General features: G+C 37.8%; 1 protein-coding gene across 2 annotated transcripts in view; it reads right to left on the minus strand.

Annotated features, from left to right (window-relative positions):
- Positions 1-2501: 2501 nt before the first annotated feature.
- Positions 2502-27257, minus strand: part of ATP6V0A2 (ATPase H+ transporting V0 subunit a2) — a 45039-nt gene continuing 20283 nt past the window's right edge. The window contains exons 9-20 of one of the 2 annotated variants that reach the window (XM_074205418.1): positions 26760-26972; positions 25137-25287; positions 24766-24905; positions 20940-21121; positions 20408-20498; positions 19139-19257; positions 18210-18423; positions 12993-13112; positions 8760-8876; positions 7497-7614; positions 7106-7277; positions 2502-6353 (exon numbers count right to left, since the gene is read on the minus strand). In XM_074205418.1, coding sequence (XP_074061519.1) covers positions 6251-6353; positions 7106-7277; positions 7497-7614; positions 8760-8876; positions 12993-13112; positions 18210-18423; positions 19139-19257; positions 20408-20498; positions 20940-21121; positions 24766-24905; positions 25137-25287; positions 26760-26972 — 1740 coding nt within the window. In that variant the 3' untranslated portion in view covers positions 2502-6250. The remainder of the gene's footprint in view (positions 6354-7105; positions 7278-7496; positions 7615-8759; positions 8877-12992; positions 13113-18209; positions 18424-19138; positions 19258-20407; positions 20499-20939; positions 21122-24765; positions 24906-25136; positions 25288-26759; positions 26973-27257) is intronic. The other variant, XM_074205419.1, reaches the window with a different exon arrangement.

Below are 27257 nucleotides of genomic sequence, written 5' to 3' on the forward strand. Positions count from 1 at the left end.
GCCCAGTTCTCAACAAATTCACAACCGTACTGGGGAGGCAGGGTTGAAACCAGGTCTAGACAGGACAATGAGGAAGGCTGGGGCGGGTAGAGAGGTTAGCTGGGCCTATCTTGGGAAGCCAAGGCAGAGGTGAGGGGGAGGACAGTCCAGGGGGCTCATCTTTGTCACTAGAATACGAGGAGGAGGGACAAGACTTGGAGTGGCAGAGTATTTTGTATTTGACCTCGGGGATGAGAATCAGCCCCCGGACTTTTCCTGAGTAGGAGGGCTCCCTGCACTTTAAGAAAATCACTGTAGTGGCCGAATGGGAGGAGCATCCCGGTGCGTTTGAGTGGGGAGGACCTGCACCAAGTAGGTGACAGAGCCAGAGGAGAGAAAGGGACCAATTTGAGAGGGCTTAGCATGGTCAAATGGTGGGGTCTTATCAATGAATCAGGTATGAGTGAGGGTGGAGGGGTTAAAGGACAGTGAGGCGGGAGGATGACACCTGGGTTGCAGGCCTGGGGGAAGCTGAGGGGGTTGGGAGTTTAAGGTTATAAGAACCAAATCAATTGTGAACATGTTAGGTTAAAGGTGTCTATGGGTCCTCCAGTTCAAGAGGTCTACTAGGTAGTTGGAAATGTGATGAGAATCATTAGCAGAGATGATGATAAAATCTGCAGAAGCTCACGAGACCACCAAGGGAGCCAAAACTGAGCCTATGGTACCACTTTGTTTAGAGGGCAGGTTCTGGATGAGGAGCCAGCCAAGGAGGCCAAGATGGGTAGAACAGATATCCAGAATAATGCTCAACAGGCATCAAAAGTAATTTAGACATGAAGGAGAATGGGCATCAAGGAAAGGTCACTGGTAACTCAGAAGTCTGATGGTAGATTAAGAGAGGAGAGAAAGTAGAGAGAGCACCTGGAGACAGCCTTGCTCTAACTTAGGGATCAAGGAACTGTTTACTGGCTTCTAGACAGCCCTATAAGTTTGAAGGAAGGAGCCCCTACACCAATGAGTCCAGAAAAGGAAATACAGGCCTAGAAAGGTGGGACAGCTTACCCTGAAAGGTTACCCAGGTGGCTGAGGACCCTTTCCACTATTTCTGACAATTGCCCTGTAGCCTACACTACATTAAATTCCTAGATTTGCTTTCTGGGTAGATTTGGAGTGTTGCATCAGTGTAATGTTGAACTAAGTCACCCTGGAAAGTGAAAATTTTTTGATATATTCTCAAAGATGGAACAGTTCTCTCTCAAATTGACAGATCTCATGTCCTTCCTCCTTTGATCCTATTGATCATCTTCCTCTTCCTCTCTGGCATTTTCTTCTAGGTTTTAGTGCCATTGGTTTCTCCTGGCTTTCCTCCTGTCTTCCATTAATGCATCTTCATCCAGCCTGATAACTATGGCTTTGCCAAGACCCTTACCTTTCTCCCCTTATACAAGCTCTTGTGCATTTGATGATCACCAACATTGCAGACCATTCTCAGATCTATTTATCCAGCCCTAAGGACCACCATCCTCCCCATCACCCAAGCTTTCCACTTGGGAGTCATCCTTGAGTCTCCTCTTCCCACCCCCAATATGGAGTTGCCAAATCCTATTCTGCCTTTTCAACTCTCAACATTCCACAGTAGAAAATTCCCTCACATCCCTAAAGCAACAGCCCACTGCCTCAGTCTTCTGACAGTTCACACACCAGTTATCTTCTTAAGTTACATGCCTGATCACATTATTCTCTATTCATAATTAGCAGTAGCTCCCTATTGTCTCCAGGGTCAAATATAAAATCATTTTTCTCTTTTCTTTCTAGTCTTATACTTTATTCCCCTGATCCCTTATTGTTCCCCCTGAAAGAAAACATCTGAATCTATGTCTTTTTACTGTCTGTTCCCCTCCCTGCCCCTTCCAAAAAAGACTTAGTATTTATTTCATGCTTTTGGATATAGAAAACAAGTACCCATGCTGTCTCCACAGAATGTAAGCCCTTTGAAGATAGGAGTATTTCTTTTGTCTCTGAACCATGCTTCTGTAATGACAAATTACTGTTCACTGTTGGCTAAAAATCTTTTTTCTTTCCTCCAAACTTACTTTAATAACCAAAGAGGGGATACTCAACTAGTGAAGTAGTGGAACTATCATCTGGCTCAAACACAAGTAACACCACATCCCTTCCCATGATTCTCTGTAGGAAGTGTGCCTCCAGGGATCCTGTATCACACCAAGTAACACCAATGGGCAGTGATCCAGTAGAACTTAATGGAATGTTTTCTGGATTGGTATCTTATCCCAGTCAAAAACTGAACTTTGAGACTGGGCCTTTATCATGATTGGTAACCCCAAAGTCCAGCTCAGAACCTCACAATAAAATATTCCACCATGCTCTTCCCCACCCCACCCCCAGCCCCTCACATACATGCTCCTGGAGAGAAACAGAAAATCCAGGGGGAGCTGTTCAGGGACCCTCATGCCTTCTCACAAATTCTCTCCAGGAAATGTTTAATTACTTTTTTCTTAGAAGAGGGTTGATGGGGGGGGGGGCAAGATTTTTGGCTTTTGGCTTTCCAAATATGCTGGGATATTGCAAAGCGATACAACCACATTTTTAAAAAATATTTATTTTTGTTGAATAAAATCATGTTCAACATCCAAATACTGACAGAAGATGCGACTTTTCAATTACTTAACACATCATCAAGAAGTACTCCAGCTGAATTCTCCAGTCTCATCCCCCACCAAGTCACTTAAGCTATCTTTCCTAAAACTAGCCTTTCCTTTGGAATTTACTGTCAAAACCCTGTTGTCCTCTTCTAATCCTCTAAAGTTTTCTAAGCACACAGTAGTAACCTCCAATGACCTAAGCCCAGTGCATGTCTTCTGAATAACTATTTCAGCACTGAAAGTGGGTCTCTTGGCTAGCGTTAATCTCAATGCTTATTTACGGGCATGCAAAATGGAAAATATCCATTTTTTAAAATAGATGAGAATCTGAGAAATTCATATTTTTTTAATGCATACTCCAGTTTTAGATCCAAAATTGGTCAGGCAAGATGATTAGTTAAATAGCTAAACTTCATATTCTAATACAGGAGAGACAGAAAGCTGGCCTGAAAGCTGGGAAGATCTAGATCTAAGTCCTACTTCCAATATATTCTGGCTCTGGATGAGTCACCTGGCCATTCAATGTTCCAGGTATTGGTGGCAAGAGTTTCCTTACCACAGGTCCAGTTCGTATCCCTATGTCACACATTCATACATTATGTGTATAGAGCTGTATATGTTTTTGCATACATGTATATTTACTCATGTGTATTTACACAAACAGGCTGATTTTATACTATTTTATTTTAAAGCCTTTGAAGCTCACTGGAGTAATATTCCAAATACTCCAAGAAACTGAGAGCAAATAGCATTCATTAAAGCTTGAAGCTATCATACGCACAAAATGGAGGTCAAACAACTCAAGTCTATTCCATCCACCTCTTTAGCACCGAATGAGCCCCTGGAGTTTGCCAATGCAGCCGCTAAGTCTGGCATACTGGCTGATTTGGAGTAAATAGAGTAAATTTCTGTTTTCTGATTATTTTCTCTGAAGAAATTCCTTGGCATTTTAGGGTTTTTATTCACCAAAAATTAGGCTGTTTTGTCTACATCTGAGATGTTAAAAGAAAGCCATTCAGTGCTACACAAATATGAGAAATGATTAGCAAAATACAAATACTGTTAAGATATGTTAATTTGTGATTTTCTATGTCAATATGCATTTGGAAGGAATTAATTTTTAGTTGGATTTGACACCACGAAGCTACATAATGCCAAATACCCATACTAGAATCATCTAGTTGTCTCATCATTTTTTACATTTCTCATCATGTAGACAAAGTTTACATTTTACAACTCAAATGCATAAAGGACCATCAAATAGCTTAAATAACAGTTATTTTTCTGGCCACATGGCAAGAACTGGTCAAGTCATAAAAACCTATTTCCTGGAATCTAAAGATTTCAAAACAATTAGATTTCCAAGGATGATACATTCACCAAAGTTGAGGAAAAAAAATCATTGCTTACATTATTAAATTCTGCATACTTTTACTTTTTGATTCCAATTTGATAAGGTATCCTTGACTTCTTGTTGTAGAGAATTGTTTAAAAGACCAAAAGTGTGCAGCAAGAAAGTCACTGCAATGAGGCAGTGAATGGATTTGAACAGATAGTTTAACTTATCACTTAACTAAACTGTAGTTTAACTTATCACTTTGAAGAGAGCACTGACATTTTTTCATTCAGTCTCTATAATCCCACCAACACTGAATGGTACTGATGTCACTGTGATTTTTCCTATGGATTAATTAGTAATGATAAATTTTAAAAACTCAATAGTAAATATTAGAAATGGCAACTTTCTAAGGGAGAACTCAGCTATAATAAAATCTGGACTTTCAACTCTATTACCATTTTCCATTTGTTGTTTTAGCACTTCAGACAAGAGATGATAAAGAATTCCTAATTAAAATTGCTTAATTTTTTATCAAATGTCAGCACAGAATTATTTCTTACAATTTTAATTTTAAATTTCAAACAAATTATTTCTTAGTTTCACAACTGTATTTGCTAGTTTCCAACTCTCAGCCCACTATTGTGAAATGTTCTTTTCATGAAAACCTTTAGAGTGCAGTGATACCTTATCTATTTAATACATGAAACTGTTCAAAGAGGATCATAAAACTAGAGCTTCAAGTGTTATCCCTCATAAATGTGCCAACTTTGCTGTTGAGTGCAACTGTGGCACATAAGACAATTTCAAGGCTTTGCTGTTTCATCCCTGTGATTATTCATTCCCTCCTCTAAAATATATCCCAACTAAACTGCAATGACCAAAAGCAGTCATCAGGAGGAACCAGGCCAAACTGAAGCCTGTGACCCAGGCTTTGTAATCTATCTCCTCTTTCAAAAGTCTAGGTCACTTCCCTGCCACTAGGTGGCACTGCAGGAGAACTTTAGGAATCGAATACAAAACCTAAAATTTCCTCAACTTTAAGAAAGCTTATATAATATCTCAGATGACTAATCTTAAATTCTCATCCAGAACATGAAAACAGCATGACAATGAATACAGTTCAAGCAAAAAATTCACTTGGAAGAAGATCACAATTTTCAATGGAAAAGGGAGAAATGTTCATTCCAAGTTAAAACAACAAATGGATGAATTAACTGAATACACATTAAGAATCACAAATCAGCAACTTAATAAAGATTAGTTCTAAGTGAATTTAAGTAGAATGACAGAAAATCAATTTAAAATATTAAATATAAATGGGAATTAGATCTTTATTCAGAATTAATCTGAAAGCAAAAAATAAAATGATGATGCTTCCATGGCAAAGATGTATATCTACCAGTGGTAAAATATTTTAATATACATTTTGTTATAAAAATATACAAAAGACTACTTTGTACTTTTCCTTCACTCAATATAAACAACTTTGGTTGATTAATAGACAAAATGTCCAAGAACATCCATAATAGCTTTTCATTCCAAACTTGGCAATAAGGCTCAGTCCCACAGCATAACTTTCACAGCATGCAGTCATCATCAAGAGTTTAGGCAAGAAGGACAAAATCCTTTATCAGCTTTTCAGTAATGGAATAAACTCTTTGTTGGATGCAATTTTATCCCATTTTTTCCTCAATTAAAACACTGAAGAACAAGTAGGGGAAAGCTTGGTATTTTAGTAGCATCATAGCTATTGTGAAATCAAACATTTTGTCTTGTTTAAAATTGGCAAAAACTGAACACTACCAAAGCTAATTATTTTGCAATTGCCCATTAATTATAGTTTTTTAAATATAAAGGCTTAATTTCTGCTATTCCAAAATTATATAAACTAGTTAACTTTAGTGAGGGAGTGCTGTTTATTTGTCAAATGAACATAAATACTATTAAAACAACTTTAGTCATAAGAAATAAACTTCCCCCCACCCCTGCTTAAAAAGCAACAATTTTTTTAGAACATTAACATAAAATATAACAAATGACTTAGATCTGATCATCATGAAAACAGTCAAAAGAAATTTAAATCTCTAAAACTGGTAAGTTTTACAAAATATCCAACATGAGGCAACAGTCTAACAGAATTATTTGGCTGTATGATATAAGGCAATGGGGGGGGACAACATGTTTCTATTATGAATTCTACTTCAGTGAAATTTAATAACATGATAAGTCACCATCATGCTGAGAGCACATGGATACAGTAGCTGAATTATACCATGTCATCTTTATTACACTGTGATGAAAGTAGTCTAAATGAGAAAGGAGTAAATTTGGTGCCTGCACCAATGTAGAACTTGTTCTGAAATTCCACCCTGCAGAGATAAAAGAAATGAGACTTTAATTCAAGAAGACAAGCAGGTTCTAGGCAGGGAAGGAGGTAGGGAAATAAAAGCACCTGTATGTAGCAAAATCACAACTTCTAAAACACAACACATCCCAAAGCCTGATGATGATGAGTCAGTCACGCTCTCATGAGCATAGGTCTGGAAATACCCAAAGAACCTGCTCAGGCCTACTCAGTGCTTAAGCTAGAGAGTTTTACTGGTCAGGCACCCTGGGGAGAAAAATATTTGGAAAATAATTGTAATTTTTTTTAAAAAGCTATAAAATGTTTTTTAAAACACAATAGCTATAGTTTCTATATGGAAAGATAACATTATACATGTGTTCATTCTAAGCCCCCCCCACACACACAGTGAAGGTAAATTTATTTTCAGGACCGTTTCCCATCTGGCTTGTATCCCTAGCACCCAGCTAACCAGTGTGCTTAAAGGCCCTTAAAAATGCTTGTCAATGCAGGACCAAAGGATCAAGCAGGAATAAAAGCATCAAAACAATTTTTATAGCTCTACTATAGAATTTTTCAAAACAGAATGAGTTTTCCTCTTAATTTAATTCCAAGTTATAAACTTTGATTTTAAATAAAAACTTGATTTGACTTAGATTTGAATAAAATATTATGTAAAGAAAAATCACAAAGAGGTGACTAGCATAACTGTTATTTTCTGATTTTTTTGATCAGATGTGCCTAAAACTACTAATCAAACCTAACAGGAAAACTTACCAATGCAGCCGTATAGCATGAAGAAATGCGGAAAGGCCTTCCATGACCAAGAGGATGAAGATTGTTAAAACAGCAAAGATCGCCACCACAGGAATCAGTAGCAAGACTCCATAAGTTCTATCCACACGGAGGCCCACACGCATTATCATTGCCCACAGGACTTCAGATAACTCTAATAAAAGAAATGAGTTCTCACAATTAACTTGGGTTTCTTAGAAACAATCAGCCATTGAGGTAGATGTACCCAAGTAATACAAAATGCAATCAGCTTGCTTTACATTTTGATTGGGACAAACCATCTCTGATGAGTAGTTGTTTCTCAAGGATCTATAAAAGGAAATACAAGGGGGCAAATGATAGTAAAAGGTCCAAATTACTGCAAAAGACTTACGTGCATGAGCTAAACTGAGTGCCCAAAGTCTGAGGTATGATGCTGTGTTGGAGACGCAGCCAAGACAGTATTCAATCGAATGGATTGCTTGAGCCATAAACAGCTCTCCAAAATTAAACTAGAAGAGATGATACGCATAAAGACATGAGATTAATTCACCAAAGTACTACTCATTTTACATACCAAGAATTGATGCCAGTGCTTCTTAAACATGAGTTGCCTGAAATTTCTTTCTTAATATTTTTTTAATGTAATTGGTTTCCTCTATCATCCTATTTACTTTATTTTATACATTTAAAAACATTATTATGATGATTCAACAGGCTTCCCCAAGATGCCAAAGGCATCGGTAACACAAAAACATTTAGAACCCCTATGTTTTTGTTATTTTCAATATTAAACTGAAAATATTTTACTTTTTTTTCAATAAATAGTAAATGAATGAATCAACAAATTTAAAAAAAATTTCAGGCTAATTGCTAAATAATTTGAAATTATTTTTACCAATTTTAAAATAATATCACATTTCTGAGAAAACCAGAGGTTTTTCTTCTGAAAACAGTGTTTGGGGCAGCTAAATGGTATGATAGAGCACTGGAGTCAGGAGGACCTGAGTTCAAATTTGAACTCAGATTTTTAATAATTATACAACTGTGTAATCTCGGGCAAGTCACTTAACCCCACTGTCTTGCAAAAAAAAAAAGTAGTATTCATAGATTGATCAAGGAGCCCATTTAATACTAAACTTTTAATATGCAAGAAGATATATAGATTCTAATCCCTCTACATCCTAAGAAGTGATCTATATTAGCTGCTATAGTTGAAAAAAAATCTATCACCCGCTAACCCAGCCTTTCACAATGAGCCTCCACTCTTGGTCCTTAGGTGACAGACAGAAGATCTCACTTCAAAGCCCATAACTATAACTTTTTCCAGATATACAGGATCCAGTGAGACATGCTGGAGAAAATATAGGATCCACTCCCCATCCGCAAAAAACCATGAACAGAACTTAAGCTGAGGTTCATTATAATAACAGAAGCTTTTTGAAAAATCATGAAAATTCTAAAATTCTTAGGAATTCTTTAGGAATTCCTGGGAATTTCTTAGGAAATTAACTTGATTATCAACATACATACCATTACTAAAAGAGTAGAATATATTTTCTTCTACAAAGTATCAAATAATTACTTTTTTAACATCATCATTGTGAATTTTACATAATTAGAAGTGCAAATTATGTACACTAGCTAAAACCATTACCTCCTCTTCATCCTTACGTCCTTCACTTTCCAGGTGACTAATTCCCTCTTCTACATTTTGAGACCCCAGCAAACAAACATCTTCTTCACTATCTTTACGAACCAGTGTATAACCACTCTAACAAAAGAAGAAAAGGTTCAGTTTTAATATCCTTAGGACAGAAAAAAATATTATGATCCTTAACATTCACTTTGAAAGATCAATTTGGCACTTGGTAGGTTAAAGAATCATTTTTTAAAATTATAAAAAAGAAAATGGGAGAGACAAGAATAAAAATAAATATCCCAGAATCTCAGCATCAGAAGATCCCCCAGAAGCCCTTCCAGAGCCAACACTTAGTCTAGTCTTCTGAAGAAAACTTTCACTGCCACCCAAACCAGTCCAAGCCACTTTTAGACAGCTCTACTCATGGAAAAGTTTTGCTAGCATCATCTAGGTGGTCCAGTATATAGAACACCAAACTGGAAGTCAAGAAGACCTAATCCATTCTCACACACTTTAATATCCATGGGACCCTGAATAACATCCTGTTACATCACAACTGGCAAACTTACTTCATAAGATAATGGTAATGATCCCAGCACAGTACCTGGTAAAAAAGCAGGTGTTTAATAAACCATCCACCCCACCCTCCTTTCCTCCCCCATACCAAAAACATGAGGACCTTCAAATTCACTTTTGGAAGCTCATTAATCAGGCCCTCCTCCAGCTTCCTTTCCTTCGCCTGCAGCAGCTCCATCTGCCTATCACTAATCTCACTCCTCCCTACCTTCCTCAGGGCCTTCCTTCAAAACCCCCTCCCCACCCAGCTCTTCAGCTTCTCTAAAATCACATACAACAGTGTCCCAATCTAAACCCTGAAGAGCCTCCCTGACCCTCAGGGCTTCAGCCATCCTCTCTCTTCTTTTTCACAACACAATCACTTGGTCCTAGACATCCTTGTTGCCTGCCATCCCTCTCCTTATACTTGAAGATGACTGCTCTAGATCCACCCTGTCAGTGACCTCATCACCTCTTACCAAAGGGGGCACTGAGTCAGGTCCAGAAGTTGTAGCATTCATTCAAAAAGCATTTAGTAAGTAGTGCAGGAGATTCTATTTTCACAAACAAAAATGAGAATCCCAAACACCTTCAAGGGATTTACATTCTACTGAAGTGAAACAAGTCTTTGATGAGGTAAAATGATCAACATAATTTCATAAATGAGGGCACCTGCAACTGAACAAAGAAGCCCTTTAAAGATTGAACCTTGAAGGGTTCTAGGAGGTAGCAGTCCAGACAAAGGGTATATTCAGCCTGGGTGAAGAAAGCCATACTAATTGGAATGAGAGTGCTGTGCCTAAAAGGGGAGATGGGAGCAAGAAGGATTTTAGATTGCAAATGAAGATAACTCTGAGGAATTAACACACACTTATCAGATTGGCTAAAATGACAAAAAAGTAAAATGATCAATGTTAGAGGAAATGTGGGAATGCATTGTTGATGGAATTGTGAACTGATTTAACCATTCTGGAACTGCACCCAAAGGGACATAAAACTGCCATAACTGCAACATAGGTTGATGATCAATCATAATGGACTTACTCATTCCATCAGTGAAACAATCAGGGACAATTTTAGGCTATTTGCAATGGAAAATACTATTGTATCCAAAGAAATAATTGTGGAGTTTAAACAAAGACCAAGAACCTTTAATTTAAAAAAAAAAAGTTATCTTATTATGTAATTTTGCTATCTCTTATGTTTTTTTTGACTCAGGAAGGATGGTAATGTCCTCAACAAAAATGGGGAAGTGAAGAAAAGGAGAGAGGATGGGAGGATGGGGGGGGGGGGGCTGGCAGAAATAATTTTTTAAAAGATGTCTATAGGACATCATAATGAAAATGTACAATAGGCAGTTCGCAATGTGAAACGGTGTTCAGGAAAAAGAAATGAGACTTCAAGAGAAAGAATATGGAGAAAAGAAAAAAGACCAGAGCTTTGAAAAGCATTACAAGATAGGACATGGATAACAATGCAGCAAAGGAGATTGAGACAGAGTATTAGAGAGATACAAAAAAACAAAGGCCAATCTCATGAAAATCTGGGGAGGAAAGAGTTATCAAGGAGGGACTGACTGAGTCTTAAACACTACAGAAATGTCAAGAAGGATAACATTTAAAAAAAGGCTGAAGGGTTTGGCAATATTCTTTTGTTGTAGAAAGAAATATAAAAATGCTGATACAGTGAAAGGGAATACCCTTTATATCAGTCAGTATTGGTTATTTTTAGTTTGACTGTAGGATTAAGCTCCCTTTTTAGGAAAAGCTAACCCTAACAGCTAAGCCAAATTAAATCTAAGTATCTACAGATTTAGAGAATAGATACATTGATAAGATTTTATCATTTAGTATTAGATAATTTAAAGATAATTTAAAGTAAGATATTTAAGAATAAAATAATCCTAAAATTATAAGACTTTTTAAAGGCTAGGTTTCCTTTTGCCAGTCTCAGTGGATAAGCTCCCTTTCTTCTTGAGTTAAGGGCTAAGTCTAATTTGAGTAGTACCAAGGTTAGATTTCCCCCCTTTCTGGAAGCTAGAAGGGGGTGTGGGTAGGGGAGCAGGAGTCCACTATTAACTACAAACCCTTTAAAGTAAGATTTCTGGTAACAAAATGTTACAGGTGCAGGGGGAAAAAATCTTAAAGCAATCTCATTTTAACAGACAGGTTGACAGCTATAAGATGAATGTGGGTTAAGAAAGCCTGAGTAGTGGAGTAGTCAAATGAACCTGATTTGTCTAATTGAATTATGTTCAAAACAAGTTTCCTAAAGTTACTGAAATGTTTTTTTATACTGAGAAGAGTTCCTACTCTTCTCAGTATAAAAATAAGTATTGTAAGTTACTAATTTGTCACCAATTCCTGAGGGATTAGCTGACCCAGCAATTGTTAACATTAAGTCATTATTTATCCAGAAACTTTGTCCTTCAGTTTTCTGTTCCAGGTAATTAATTTGAACAATAAAGAAGACTCCAGGTGGGAATATCAGGTAAACATCATAGAGTCAAAATGTGAGAAAAGATGGTAAAGCCATAACTCCACCCAAGAAAACCATCACAACAATAGGGAATAGACTCTTTCCCAGCAGGAAGTTGTGCAGGCAAGAAGACCTGAACCCTCTATTTGTATTTGTATTGCTTTCAGTATCAAGCAATAATTACATATTAGGCTGGTCTCTCTACTCAGGGAAGAAGGATGAAATGGTGGAATGATGCTTCCCTAACCTCCAAGTTTATACCCTAAAAGAACAGAAAAGCTTCAAAGGGAAAAACACAAATAGGCAAGTCTTATCAGAAAAGAACGGCTTTGCCTTAGAACAAGAAGGACTCTCTCTCCCCTTGAAACAAGGTGGCAGAGGAGAGTATGATAGAAAGCACCTGGGTGATGGGAGAAAAGAGAAAGAAAGCTTCTCAGCTGAGAGGGTTGGGGTAGAGGATACTGTAGGAAGTTCGAGGAGAAATGGAATGATCTGGAGTCGTTCTGTGGTGCAATTAATTGACATGGGGACAAATGATCTTGCTAGAACTAATCTAGAAAGAATTTGTAGGAACTGTGAAATCTTTGGGATTTGTAAAACCTCAAGAGCACAAGAAGCATTGTCACCTATTGATCCCAGTCCTGCTACTTATAATCACCTTATCTCTCTGGGTCCCTTCCCTCATTTGGACCAGTTGGTTGATGAAGTCACTGTTCAACTCTAAAAGTTATCATACTTAGGATCTCCTAACTGTGACAATCGATGTGGCTTTGTTGTTTTGGGGTTTTTTCCTCCACTCTCACACTCCATCTTTCCTGAACCCTCTGGGGGTTCTTGGCCCTGCTGACCTGGATGCTGTCTTCTCTGACTTCAAAGGCATGAAGCTCTCCTGATTCTCTTCTTCCTACCCTTCAAAAAACTCTAAACCCTTCAAAGTGACACTCCCAAGGACTCTGTCTTTTGTCTCATCCTCTTGTTTCACTTTCTCTCTTGGACACCATAATTACACTGATCTTCCACCATTGCATCTATGCCATCTGGTTTCCAAATTTATTTCTCAGGTATAGCCCTAAATGCTCTTTGGAGCTCTGGACCCACATCACCAGGCTCCTTCAGGCCATCTCCACCTGGATAGTCCATCAGAACCCAAAGCATAAAATTGACTGGAAGCCAGAAGACACCATATAGAATGATAAAATCTAATGGCTACATTACCTTGTGTATTCCAAATAATCGACCTCCATTATGTAGCCAAAGCAGATAAAGAGGCTTTCCCAAGAATAGTACAGGAACAGAAATTGCTGCCACAACCAATAAAAACTTCTGGACATGACTCTATGAAGGCAAGAGGTAAAGCAAAGGGAAAAAAAAAATCAAAGCAAGGCTTAAAACAGGTTAAAAGAATTAATGTTTTGCAAAACTGAAGTAAAAGGGCAGCTAGATAGCTCAGTGGAAAGAACACTGGCTCTGGAGTTAGGAGTACCTGAATTCAAATTTGACCTCAAACACTAAATAATTAACTAGCTGTGTGGCCTTAGGCAAGTCACTTAATCCCATTGCTTTAAATAATTCAAAAAAATAAATAAAAAAATAAAACTGAAGTAAAATACTTTCTTCCTTGAATCTGTTCACTCAAAGTTAGTGTTCATTTATTCAAAGAGTTCATTCAAAAAAGTCACTGTATTATAAGATATATTCAAATGAACTAGTTTTTCTCTTTTCCAAAATTCTTAATATTGATTATATAGATTCAATCACATGGTCTAAGGATCTACTTCTCTTCCTGTTTTTTTTAACAGAGAATTGGATTTAAGATTAGATGTATATCTTTAAGTTAATTCCTCTAAAAGATGGAATCAGCCTGGTCCAAGGAAAAAATGTAACCAAGATGAAATATCAGACTGCAATGGGCTTGAGAAAAATGGGATTCTAAATCAAAACTAGACCGTCAAACAGTACTTTCTAGCAGAAAGTAAGGTTAAAAAGCAAGAATTACATCATCAAAAAAATTTTTTAAGAAATAATTTCTTAAGAATGTATAGAGGAGAGAGAGGAGCCAAGAAAGGGTCATGTCTTAGGTGCTCTCTCATAAAACTTCTCAACTAAGGACTCTAACTAAATTTTCGAGAGAGAACCCACGGAGGGACCCAGTGAGGTAGTTCTACTCAAGGTAACCTGGAAAAGAGCAGAAAGGCTCTGCTCCCCGGGGTCGGAGGGGCAGCCCGCCAGAGGGGTGGCCCACCAGAGCGAAAGAACTTCAGCCTCCCAGAGGCAGTCCCAGGGCACTGGGAGCCGGAGCTCACAGCAGCAGGAGAGTTTCCTGACCTATGCCCCGGGAAGCACCAGGCACAAATTGGGGGAACATGAGCCAGCACATCTGAAGCCCAGCCCTCAGAGCACACAGCAAGCAGCTTGGCCAAGGCAGTCCAGATCCAGGAAACAGAAGCAGGTGGAGCCAGTAAGCAGGAGCCCCCAGGGCATGAGCCCATAGAACCAGGGGAGGGGAGTGAAGAGAGAGACTGCCCAGCTCTGTCCTCTGTCCCTAGAACAGGACTCTGGGATTCTGACCACATTCAGATCCTGATTGCAGTCTAGGCCCCCCAGTAGAACAGCAGGGCCCCCCCCACCAGAGCCCTGTGGGGGCTCACAGACCAGGAGGGAGGACAGAGCCTCACACACTGAGACCCTTGTGGGAGTGTCCCAAAAGCTCAGGAAGCACCCCCAAAACAGGCTAAGGCTGAGAAAATGAGCAAGCAGAGAAACAAGAGGAACACCACTGAGAAATATTTTGCCTGTGAGCCCAAGAAGGAGCAAAACACTCAGTCTGAAGATGAGGAAGCACAAGCTCCTGCATCTAAAGACTCCAAGAAAAACAGAAATTGGGCTCAGGCTATGACAGAGCTCAAAAAAGACTTTGAAAATCAAATGAGGGAGTTAGAAGAAAAACTGGGAAAAGAAATGAGAGATATGCAGGAAAAACATGAAAATGAAGTCAGCAGCTTAAGTCAAGGATATCCAAAAAAATGCTGAAGAAAATAGCATGCTAAAAACCAGCTTAGGTCAAATGGATAAAACAGTTCAAAAAGTTATTGAGAAGAATGCTTTAAAAAGCAGAAATGGCCAGATGGAAAAAGAGATAAGAAAGCTCTCTGAGGAAAACAAATCCTTCAGACAAAGAACAGAACTCAGGGAGATTGATGAATTTATGAGAAACCAGGACTCAATACTTCATAACCAAAAAAATGAAAAATTAGAAGAAAATGTGAAACATCTTATTGAAAAAACAACTGATATGGAAAACAGATTTAGGAAAGATAATTTAAAAATTATTGGAATACCTGAAAGTCATGATCAGAAAGAGCCTTGACATCATTTTCAAAGAATTACTACAGGAAAATTTCCCTGATATCCTAGAAGCAGAGGGCAAAATAGAAAGCAGCCAGAAGGACACAATACAAATACCGTGGAGCTGCAATCAGGATCACATAGGACTTAGCAGCAACTGCATTAAAAGCTTGTAGGGTTTGGAATACAATATACTGGAAGGCAAAAGAGCTTAGAATGCAACCGAGAATCAACTACCCAGCAAAACTGAATGTCCTCTTCCAGGGAAAAAAAATGGGCTTTCAATGAACCAGGGGAATTTCAAATGTTCCTGTTGGAATGGACAGAGCTGAACAGAAGGTTTGATCTTCAAATACAGGATTCAGGTGAAGCATAGAGATTGGAGAAGGGGAAAATATCAGGGACTTAATGATGATGAACTGCATGTATTCCTGAATAGAAAAATGACACTGATAATACTCATATAAACCTTCTCAATTAACAGAGCAGGTAGAAGGATCTTTTATAGTTGAAGCACAGGAGAAAGCTGAATTTGAAGATAAAATATGGTGTAAAAATGGAGTCAATAGAAAAAAGGGAAATGTAATGGGAGAAAGAAAAAGGAGAGGGGGAATAGGCCACGATATTTCATATAATAAGATTTTTCTTTATTACAATGAGCTGTTGCAATGATATGGAAGGGGGGAAGGCAAGGGGGAATAAGGGAATCTTCACTCTCATCAGAGGTGGCTAGGTGAGGAAAGAGCATATATACTCAATGGGGTATAGGCATCTGGAGTAAGGAGGAGAGAGGTGGGGACAGGGGAAAGGGGGGGATGTGAGTGATGGAGGAGAGGATGGACCATGGGGGGGAGAGTGGTCAGATATAACGCATTTTCTTTTTTACTTCTTGCAAGGGGCTGGGATTGGATGGCCTGTTTGGGACCATAGGGCCAGGTGGATGCTGGGAGCCAAGGGGTGGTATGGGGGCTTGGGGCCTCTTAGCCCCAGGGCCAGGGATCTGTCTGCTGCACCGCTCAGCTACCCTACAGCAGAGTCAGAGTGAAAGGAGAGAAAATATAGTACATGGTAGTGGAGAAATACGAAAGGAGGGAGTTGCCATCAGCAATGGCAATGGTGGAAAAATATGGAAGTAACTTTTGTGATGGACTTATCATAAAGAAGGTGATCCACCAGCGACAGAGTTGGTGGTGTTGGACAGACTGAAGCACATTTTTATTATTATTATTATTATTATTATTATTATTATTATTATTATTTGGGGGGGGTGCAGGACAAATGGGGCTGGGTGGCCTGCCTGGAGCCGCATGATCGTTGGGTGTCTGAGGCTGGATTTGGACCCAGGTGCTCCTGGCTCAAGGACCAGTGCTCTGTCTGCCACCCAGCCGCCCCTACTATTATTACTATTTTATTTTAGGTCATTTTTTTTCTTTTTTTGGTTTTTGCAGGGCAGTGGGGTTGGGGTGGCTTACATGTCACACAGCTGGGTGATTGTTAGGTGTACGGGGCCAGATATGGGCTTGGGTGCTCCCAACTCCAGGGCTGGTGCTCTGTACACTGTGCCACCTGGCCATACCTACAATTATTACTCTTATTTTTTTAATTTTAATTTTTTTCTCTCCCCTTTACTTTATCGCTCAAGTGAGTCTATATTTTTGGTGGGAGGGGGTATTTTGTTTACTCTTAAACAAGAATATTTTATTGATGTATAAAAAAACATTGTACAAGGGGTGGCTAGGTGGCGTAGTGGATAAAGCATCAGCCCTAGAGTCAGGAGTACTTGGGTTCAAATACAGTCTCAGACACTTAATAATTACCTAGCTGTGTGGCCTTGGGCAAGCCACTTAACCCCATTTGCCTTGCAAAAACCTAAAAAAAAAAAATTGTACAAAATGAGAATATTAAATTAAAAAAAAAAGAATGTACAGAAAAGGTTTACTGAGAAAATTTATATGGTCCAGGAAACATTTAGGTGCCACTCACCCAGACCTTTAAAAAAATAATCATTATGTTTGAAAGATGTCAAATGCTAATATATTAATTGAATTTTATTTCTATACATTTAATAAGGCTAAAAGATAATGACAAGGAGTTGGATTCTTATGGATGGTAAAATAATTTTACTCCACCTGTTAAAAGACCTATGATTTCATCAGGATAGGTAATTTCCCACCCCCATGCAGAATGTAAATCATTAGTAGATATTCTTCGTGAATTGCTGTAATCAAGAAATGCGTCTCTCTCTGGGTAACTTAGGTGCTGAGTCTCTGCACATTACTCAATTTAGGTTGGTCTACAGATAACAAGCACACAGTTTGTCTCCAAGTTCAGGCTTGAAGCCTTCTCAACCCAGAAAGAACTAAACTAGCAGAGTTATACCCTGCTGACAAATCCTTAAGGGAATTCAGGGTCACTCCAATGCATGATATGAGTAAAAAACTGGAAAAAACCTCAAGAAAAAAAAATTTGTGCTCATTAACTTTAATGATCAGTTCCCTTTTAAAAAACTCAATCATCATTCTGCTTAACAGTGTCTTATGGTAATTGACACTTTTAAAGCTCTCCAATGGTTCTCATTTTCTGGCTTACACAAGTGCATAGTATTTCTCAAATGACACAATGCAGCTTCTAACACCACCCCAAACATGCCTGTCTAATTAAACCTTGCCCAGCATTTTATTCCTCTCTCATGCTCTTATCACAGTCTATTCTGAATTAAATATATATATATATACATATATAAATTTATATCTTTTTGTAAATTTATATATGCAACTTATTTACTGCTGCACTGTACCCTTTCCCTTGCTTCTCTCCCTAGATAATAAATTTCAAGAAGAAAAGTGCCATGTCTTAATTATCTTAGTTTGTCTTCCTTGGTACCTTAAAATGACAATTTATAAAAAAGCGAGGTTTTATTTTTTTCTTGAACCACATTTGAGAGTAAAATCTCTTCTGGTTCCACTTTTAGCATGCGTAGTTTGTTAGTTCAGTTTGTGGTTGTACCTAAACATTATTGATAAAACCATCTGGGGAGAAGAGCAATTTCTATGATACCCAAAAGTGCTCAAAAGAATGGTTGCCCACCTGTCCTTGATAAAGTCCACTTGCTGCCCCACCAGCTGGGAACAAAAACATGTTGATAAATTCAATTAAAATACTAGGAGCAAGCTTAGAATTTGCTGCAGAATAAGTGATCCACTTATAGATGATCATAAATATCAGGTATCCAAAGATGCAGAGCATGAACAGGAGTTCTGGGAGACACACCAAGTAAATATTGAACTTCTTCTTGAAATGCCTAAAGAAAAGGAACCACCAATTACCAATAAGAACAAGATCAAACTAAAAAATGAGAGAAAATATGTCCTTTAAATTCTTTGTAGCAAAAGAGGAAAAACACATTAGGTTAATGTTACTTGCCTCAAACAGAAGGCAAGTAAGGAATGTTTTAGATACAATCACAAACTGAACTAACAAACTAAGCATGCTGAAGAGTGGAACCAGTGCAAGTTCCACTATCAGATATGATCAAGAAAAAGATAAATCCTCTTGTTAAATTAGAATAGACCATGGAACCTAAAACAGAGGTATCAAGCTTCCTGCCAGCAACTGCCAACCAGATCAAAATGTAATTGGGAAATATTTAACAAAATAACTAAAAATTAATATAACATAAATGTCATTTTGTAGTTTTATAACTTAATAAAGTTATAATGCCACCCAGGGGGCCCCATTTCTATTTGAGCCTGATACCAGTAATACAGAACTATTTCATCAAGTTGCCTTGCTTGACATGTAAACTTCTTGAAAATAGACAAAAATATTTTCAAAATCATTTTCTTTAAAAAAACAAACAAGCTCTAAAACAATCATTTTATCTTTGAAGTCAAGTAAGAATACTTACAATACAGTACACTTTTGTTCAATACACTCCTTGATACTGCACCATTTGGGGGGAAAGACAAGTCAAAGAAATTTGACTTCCAAAAGCATCTTTTATATTTTATACTTACAAGTGATTAAAGATTCCAAGAACAACTCCAAAAGTCATATGGGTAACTCCAAAAATCACAGACATTTTCATTTTGAATGAGTTTAAAAAACTGAGCCGATTTGTGGCCAAGTTCCAAATCTGAAATCAAGATAAAAACACTTAATTTCTTTACCTTGCTAAGCAAACAGATAAAAATCAAAGAGGGGGGGCAATAGGGGTGGAATAACTAATTTGAAACAAAAACAACAAGAGCAAATGGGCCTACACCTTGATTCTTGCATTCTTTTCCCCAAAAATGATTACAGATTACTAATCACCCTAGCTCCTAAAATACTTAAATCAGTAGCATGCTATTATCTTAGGAGGAGGAGGGAAAAATTATTTTTAAGCTTCATCATTATAGTCACAATTTTTGCCAAAACACTGTATTATATACAGAATGTTGAAGATGTGAGACTGAGTAGAATGTGACAGCATTGAGTGATGAGCTTAGAAATTGGAATTGGGTTCCCCCCCCCAGTTAAACCATATGCTTTTGCTCATTTTAAAGTATAAATTCCGCAGATGCTAAAATTCTTAAAGCCCTACAAAAAGACTGAATAACAAAATAATGAGCCTTGACACATTGTAGGTACTGCATAAACGTTTAACTAAATGGGCATAATTTCTACTATGAAGTCATGCCTTTAAAAGTCAGTACTCCATAAGGGAAAAGCCAAAAATTTGAGACATTTCTCACCTACTCATTAGAGTAATATTTTGAAAGCCCTCCTCTATCTCAAATGACTACCTAAAAAAAAAGCATCATAATGGTCTCTAATGTCCCTTCCAGCTCTAAAATTCTATGGTTTCTTTCAAGTTCAGGGAATAGAAGGTAATTCACATCTATAAAGAATAACACATTTTGCTGCTACCAATCTGAAAATGTATTCTTTTTCTGCCCATTAAGTGAGAGGAAATGTCTGTCCTCATGGAGCTAGTTTTCTCTTTGAGATTATCCCATAGCTCAAAAAGTTCATATGGTACAATGTTTCATGGCATTTAAAATGGAAAGTTTAGTGGCTCAGTTTTGTCCATAAATACACTTGACTTGGTGGGTATAATGAGCACTAAAGCTCAGCAAAATGAGGCAGACACTTAAGTTTTTTTTTTTCTTTCAAAATAAGAATTTTCCCCCACCTTGTAAACAATTCTGAAAGTCTAGCAGTAAACATTTCTAACATTGCAAGTTGGTGGCTATTCTATGAGATAAATACAATGCAAAGAAGAGGGGGGAAAAGGCACTAACCGGATCTATGCCAAAAGGATAAGCACCTTGGAACACACCAGTAGTATTTGGATCCAACTGAAGAAAGGCATTGGCCTTTATATCATTGTCACTGTAGCAAAACAAACATAGTAATAAAGCTTAAAAAAAAAAAAACCCTGAAAGCTCAGGGCCTTATCATCTTCCTTGGGTTAAGAAGAATGTTATCTTTAGAAGGAAGTTGGAAGGCGAAGATTCAGATAAAGCTAGATAAAGCCGATAACGGTGAAGAAAAGGCAAGAAGGGGCCTCCCTTGGTGCATTTGTGAATGTATTTAACATTATATAGGTCCCAGAAAGGCAGATCAAAGTTGCCCTGGGCCTAGTGCACTCCCTTCTGCAAACAGAAGTCTTTCAAAAACTTGTATTATGAAATGTCTGAATTATGTTGTAGCCCCAAGGGAAAGGAGAAGAGCAGAGCAAAGAAGGATGATTTGAGGAAAGTAAATGAAATAGGTAGCCTACAAGTTTCTCAAAATTTTACAGCTATTTGGTAATAAAACTGAGGCACTTACTCCCAAAGACCAGAAGTATTAGTTCCACCAAGAGTAGATCTAAACATCGATGACACATTCCATCCAGAACCAAACAGGTTAACTGATTTTGAAAAACAATCATTATAGATAAGACCTGTGTATACTGAAAACAATCCCATCAGCAAAATGACATAGCGACCATCAAAGAACATTTTCATGATCTGTAAACAGCAAAAGGTAGAAATTAGTTATAGATTGTAAAAGAGCAAAATCATTATTATTGTAATCTCAATGAATCCCACTTTTATCATCTTTTTAAATCTGAATAGTACTCAGATAGAAATGGTCTTGGAACTAGTTGCCATGCTGCTATTAATCTTTTCTATTTAAATGTCATGCAGAAACTTCCCAGTAAATTAAAAATCCTACTTTTTCTAGTTGAATCCATGAAAGTTCATCATCTGTAGGCCCAAGAAAAGCATACTTAGTACAACTCTCCAGCAACCTGTGCCCATGTGGTTTTTATTTGCTTTTTAGGTTCCTACATTTTGAAAGCTTTTCAATCCATGAAGCTTGGTGATGATGAGCATCTTTTCGAAGATGTAGCAAAAATGCTGCTCTTAAATTATATGGATCAAAATCACGTCTGGGTGATTGTTTGTACTATTGAGTTTTTTCCTCCAGGATATTTTGAAGTCTATATTGATATTATGAAGATTTGTTATCTGTTGGTTTACACAAAACAGTGAGGCAATTCTATACAGCAGTCCATGTCTTATTAGGTACTTGGTAACTATGAAATTTATACAGTCTAGTAATATTACATACAATTTCTACAGTTTCCTTGCATAAACTGAAATTATATCAGACTAAAATTCATCATGAGGATAGCTAAGTGGTGCAAGCAGATAAGAGCACTAGGTCTGGAGTCAGGAAGACCTATGCTCAAATTTTGCCTCAGACATTTAAGTGACCTTGAGCAAGTCATTTAGCACTGTTTGTTCTCAACCTGTAAAATAAGCTGAAGAAGGAAACAGCAAATCACTTCATAATCTTTGCCAAGAAACCCCAAATGGGGTCACTAAGTGTGAGACACGACCGAAACAACTCAGTAACAATATCAAAAATTTCTCATGCAGGGCAGCTAGAGCACCAGTACTGGAATCAGGAGGACCCACATTCAAATCCAGCCTCCAATACTTACTAATTGCCTAGCTGTGTAATCCACTTAACCCCATTGCCTTAAATAAATTTTTTTTAAAAAATCCCTCATGCAATGCAATGTCACTTATGTAAGAAGAATAGTCTACAAGTGGCTAAATGTCCATGCTTCTCATGAAAATAAGCTTAATCTCTGTGGGATAGTGCAAGGAACACCAGGTCTCTATTGTCAGAAAATCCTTGGTCAAAGCATCTCATCCGTAATTCAACTTCCTCTACTATAAAATGAGACTAATATTTGCACTATAACGAAAGTTACTTTAGAAAAAAGTACCAGATAAAGGTCAATTATTATTATGACCTTTTTTTTCAGTTCAACAGGTTACTGGTGTTTGGTAATCCTTATTGTGCTATATAAATCTAAGATAATGCAATTAAGCGATCAGTATCCTACCAATGGCAATCTATTCCAATGATCTCCTTCCACCATTACATTAACTATAGTTTTTTAACTGCTGCTTGGAGGAAAACTGGGTTCTCAAAGGCTGTGCCTATAAAGCACAAGTTCTGCTAGGTTAGAAGGTCCTTAAGGAGGAGCCTGGTAACAGAACTTCATACAGGAACCAAATTAAAAAACAGAGCTTGTCACCAAAAGGTTGGTCAGTAAGTAAGAATTCTGGAGCCATCTCATGAAGCAATCTACCAAGGTCACCAAGAGCTGCAATCTCCACAGAGGGAAAGTACTGGCACTCCTGAAAACTGGGACACTCTGAAGCACTCTAGTCAGAAACACTACCAAATTTTAGCAGAGGATAAGTAATCCATGTTTCACAACAGGGTTCAGTCTGTGATCCAGATCATATTTTCCCTCTAGCTTAGGCATAAGTTAAACCCTAAAAAAAAAAAAAGACAAAAACTTTGGAACCAGGGAGAAAGATCTAATAATTGAGTTCTAAGAAGGGGAATCTAAGTTGCAGCCAAGCACTGAGTCAAAGTATACTCCTGCAGCAGAAGCACATAGCAGCTCTACTCTCAGTTGCTCTGTTCTAGAATAAGAGAGAACATTTCTATAGCACTTTAAGTCTGCAAAGCACTAGTGTGATCCTACTAGAAGTCTGGGAAGTGAAGTGCTGCTGGGCCCCCACCAGCAGATGAGGGTCAAGTGACTTGCCTCCAATTGTAGAGCTGATAAGTGTGGGAGGCAGGATGAAAACCCAGCCTTCCAGCCTCAAGTGCAGTCAAGATACTGCCTCAACATCTCAATGTCCCACATTCAGTAAGGCAGTGAAGACAGAGAGCAGAGTAGTTTTTAGACCCAGAGTACTTTAAAATGAACCCTTGGGGGCAGCTAGGTGGTGAAGTGAATAGAGCACCAGCCCTGGAGTCAGGAGGACCTGAGTTCAAATTGAGACTCAGATACTTAATAATTGCTTAGCTGTGTGGTCTTGGGCAAGCCACTTAACCCTATTGCCTTGCAAAAACTAAACAAACAAACAAACAAATAAATAAATGAAATGAGCCCTTGCTTTAGGCCTAATGATTCATTTTATCAGTTAATCAGAGGAACTTGGAATTAAGTACCTATGAGATCTATAGAGGAAGAATTTATGATCAAGAAAGTGACAGAGATATTCAAAGACAGTAAAATGGATAATTTCAATTATACATAAAATGTAAAAGTTCTTGCACAAATAAAACTGTTAAAATTAGAAGAAAAGCAGAAAACTGGGGGGTAAAAACTTTTTTATAGTGAGTTTCTCTGATAAAACATAGGAAAATGAGTCAAATTTACAAAAGTAAGAACTTTTTCCAAAAAGTTAATATTTAAAGGAAATAAGCAGACATTTTTGAGAAAAAAGAAATCCAGGCTACCAACAGCCATGAAAAAATGTTCTGAATCATTAAAATTAATGAAATGGAAATTAAAATAACTGTGAGGTACCACTTACAGTTTAGATTGAGAAATGACAAAAAAAGAAAATGACATGCTAGGGGGCATGTGGGAAAACAGGTAGACTTAATGTTCTCTTGGTAGAGAGATGGACTAACCATTCTAGGAAAGCAATTTGGGAGTTATTCCTAAAAAGTTATTAAATTGTGCACTCTCTTTAACCAAGTGATACCAGAAGCAGGTCTATACCCCAAGAGATCAAAGGAAGCGGAAAAGGATCCTTAGATACAAAAGTATTTATAGCAACTCTCTTTCAATTGGGAAGTGGCTAAATAAATTATGGCATAAGAATGAGATGGAATAATTATTGCTTTAAGAAATGCTGGAAGAGGATGATTTCAGAGAAACTCAGGAAGACTTTCATGAACTGGTACAAAAAGAAGTGATAAGAACCAGAATAATTTACAGTTAAGGCAATATCATAAAGTCAATTAACTGTGAATAATTTAGTAACTATGATCAACATAATGATTCACCACAACACTCACATATACTTTCTCTCTCTCTCTCTCTCTCTCTCTCTGTGTGTCCACCTCACTCGCTTTTTTTACCCTCTCTCTTTGATATGGCTAATGTGGAAATTTGCTGTGACAGACCATACATGTATGTAATGGATGAGGGAGAGGGAGAGGAAGGAAGAGAATTTGGAATTAAAAATAAAAATTAAATTAAAAAAAGATATATCATTTTGTATTTGTAATAAGCAGAATGAAATGACCCCTATGTGTATCTTGATGGGTTGTTTTTTTTTACCTCATCTTGTGAATGCTTCAGTCTGGGATGATTTTCATTTAACACCAACAGGAGGGCAAATAAGAACATGAGAAAACCGTGTCCAAAGTCCCCAAACATCACAGCAAATAAAAAGGGAAATGTGATGATAGTGAAGAGAGCTACAAAATAAAGGAAAAACATTTATTTAACAAATTTCTATTGCTCTTAGGGTATAATTAACTAAAATTCTCCCTCAAATATTATACATGGTGACTTCAACAATCTCCCAAACAGAGAATTATTAAAGGCTATGAATCAAAAAGATCACCAAAAAGCAACTATCTTTTTCATTTTTCAAAACATGGTATATTCTCATGTTGGAGAATAGTAATACTACATTAATAACTGACCTGGATTTACTTCTCTGTAGCTCCCAACTCCATAAGCATCCACAATGTTCTGGAATCCCTCTGTGAATTTGTTCGTTCGGATTAGAGTTGGGGGTGTTTCAGTTGTTGGGATGGTGTTCATAAATGAAGGGATTGTGACTCCACTTTCTCTCTTTTCATAAAAGGAGAAAACACAATTTAAAAAAAAATGATTCTCCCAAGAATCACGTGAATAATCATTTATATAGATTCAGAAACACAAAACATAAATACAATTCCTTTTCCTGGTTAAAAACAATGGCAGAAACTACAGCAGGATGCCATTACAAGAAAAAATACTTCTCAGACCACAGAATTTGGATATCCTACAGATCAAAATCTAACAAGCAACTAAGCTGGACACCAGCTTAGAGAATAAAAGAGAATGGGGGCAAAATCCCAGTCTTGCTGCTTCCTTGAAGTGTCCTTCACTCTGTAACAGTTTCTCCAACAGCAAACTGGGGACACCAGTGCTCATGCTCCTAACTTCACAGAGAGACTGCAGAGGAGTGAAGATCAGATGTGCTAATCCTCAGCACTTCCTGCAAATATGAGCTATTAGAATGAATTATTTCAAGAGTCAATGGAGGGGTGGCCAGGTGGTGCAGTGGATAGATCACTGGCCCTGGAGTCAGGAGTACTTGAGTTCAAATCCGACCTCAGACACTTAATAATTGCCTAGCTGTTTGACCTTGAGCAAGTCACTTAACCCCATTGCCTTAAATAAATTCTAAAAAAAAGAGTCAATGGAAAAGTTGGAAAGGTTCACTCTTTCCATACTGGCCATTTTATATTTGTGTCAGAGGAGTTATGCAGTATAACATAGCACTAAATGAAATTCTTTTCATCAAAATTTTCTTTACGATCTTCTGTCCTAGGCCAAGTCATTGAATCAATCTCTCTCTCTCTCTCTCTCTCTCTCTCTCTCTCTCTCTGCCTCAGTTTCCTCATCAATCAAATTAGAGTTGGACTTGATCACTACTGAGCTCTTTCCAAGGATGTGCAAATGATCCACTGATCTTGAAACACCCAAGGTTCCCTAGAGGAAAGGACTTGGGGATCAACATGGACAGCTAGCTGGGACCTCAGCTAACATCTGGTCCACTCCTGTCATTATGTAGATAAGGGAGGCTCAAAGAGGGTTCACAGAAGGCACCAATCCTCTAACAACTAATCCAGAACTCCTCCTTTCTAGAGCACACCTTCCCTGGATACTTTCCAGCTGTATGATTCCCTCTGAATCTCAGTAGTCTCTCCTAAAAAATGGGGATGCTATCTATCTAGGACCAATCTCATCGAGGCCTCATGAGAAACAGTTTATAAAGTACTTTCCAAACTTTAAAGTGCTATTTATGGGCGAATTTTTATTATATTAATTAGTATTGCTGAAACAATACCAGGGCATTGTTGGCCTCCATTCCAGGCTCACTATCCATAGAAGGCCCTGATTAGCTGCTTATAGAGTATGGGGTTGCTCCTATCTAAAGTGAGAAGCAGTCCTGGAATACTCATTTTACCTTGAGAATATTTCAGGTCTCTTCTCATTTTTCCCTTTCACCTTAATTATGAGGCAACTTTCTCTACTTTAGTTGTGAGGTGACTTACAGATCCCTCCACCAGTGCCTGCCGCAAGTTGTGTAGATCTGCCTCAGGACACCAGACTTCAGCAATGAGACACTTGTTGGTGACATCGAAACTGCACATGTTCAATGTGTGATAAATGGCCTTCATCTTCTGCACTTGGACAACTCGAGTACAAACAGATTCAGCAGCTTTGCTTAACACCTGCCTTAAATAGTCCTCAGTTTTGTGCAGTACCTTGGGGGAAATAAAGACTTTTTAAATTAAGCAATACATAAAATTGAATCTTGTAACCTGGAACAACCCAAACACCCCCACCACCAGCAACAATTTAAAAAACCCTGACAACCATGTAATGAGAATGGCTTGTATTTTAAGTGATTAAAAAAAAAACTACAATCAAACTGACCAAAGATAAGACTGAAACAAGACATTTCCACTCCCTCTCGAGGAATGAAAATGTCCCATGTGCCCCTCATAAAAGAAGTATGCCCCCCACATGCCACCAGAGGCTTTTGAGTC

This window comes from Macrotis lagotis, chromosome X (assembly GCF_037893015.1).
Source record: "Macrotis lagotis isolate mMagLag1 chromosome X, bilby.v1.9.chrom.fasta, whole genome shotgun sequence".
Taxonomy (NCBI): domain Eukaryota; kingdom Metazoa; phylum Chordata; class Mammalia; order Peramelemorphia; family Peramelidae; genus Macrotis; species Macrotis lagotis.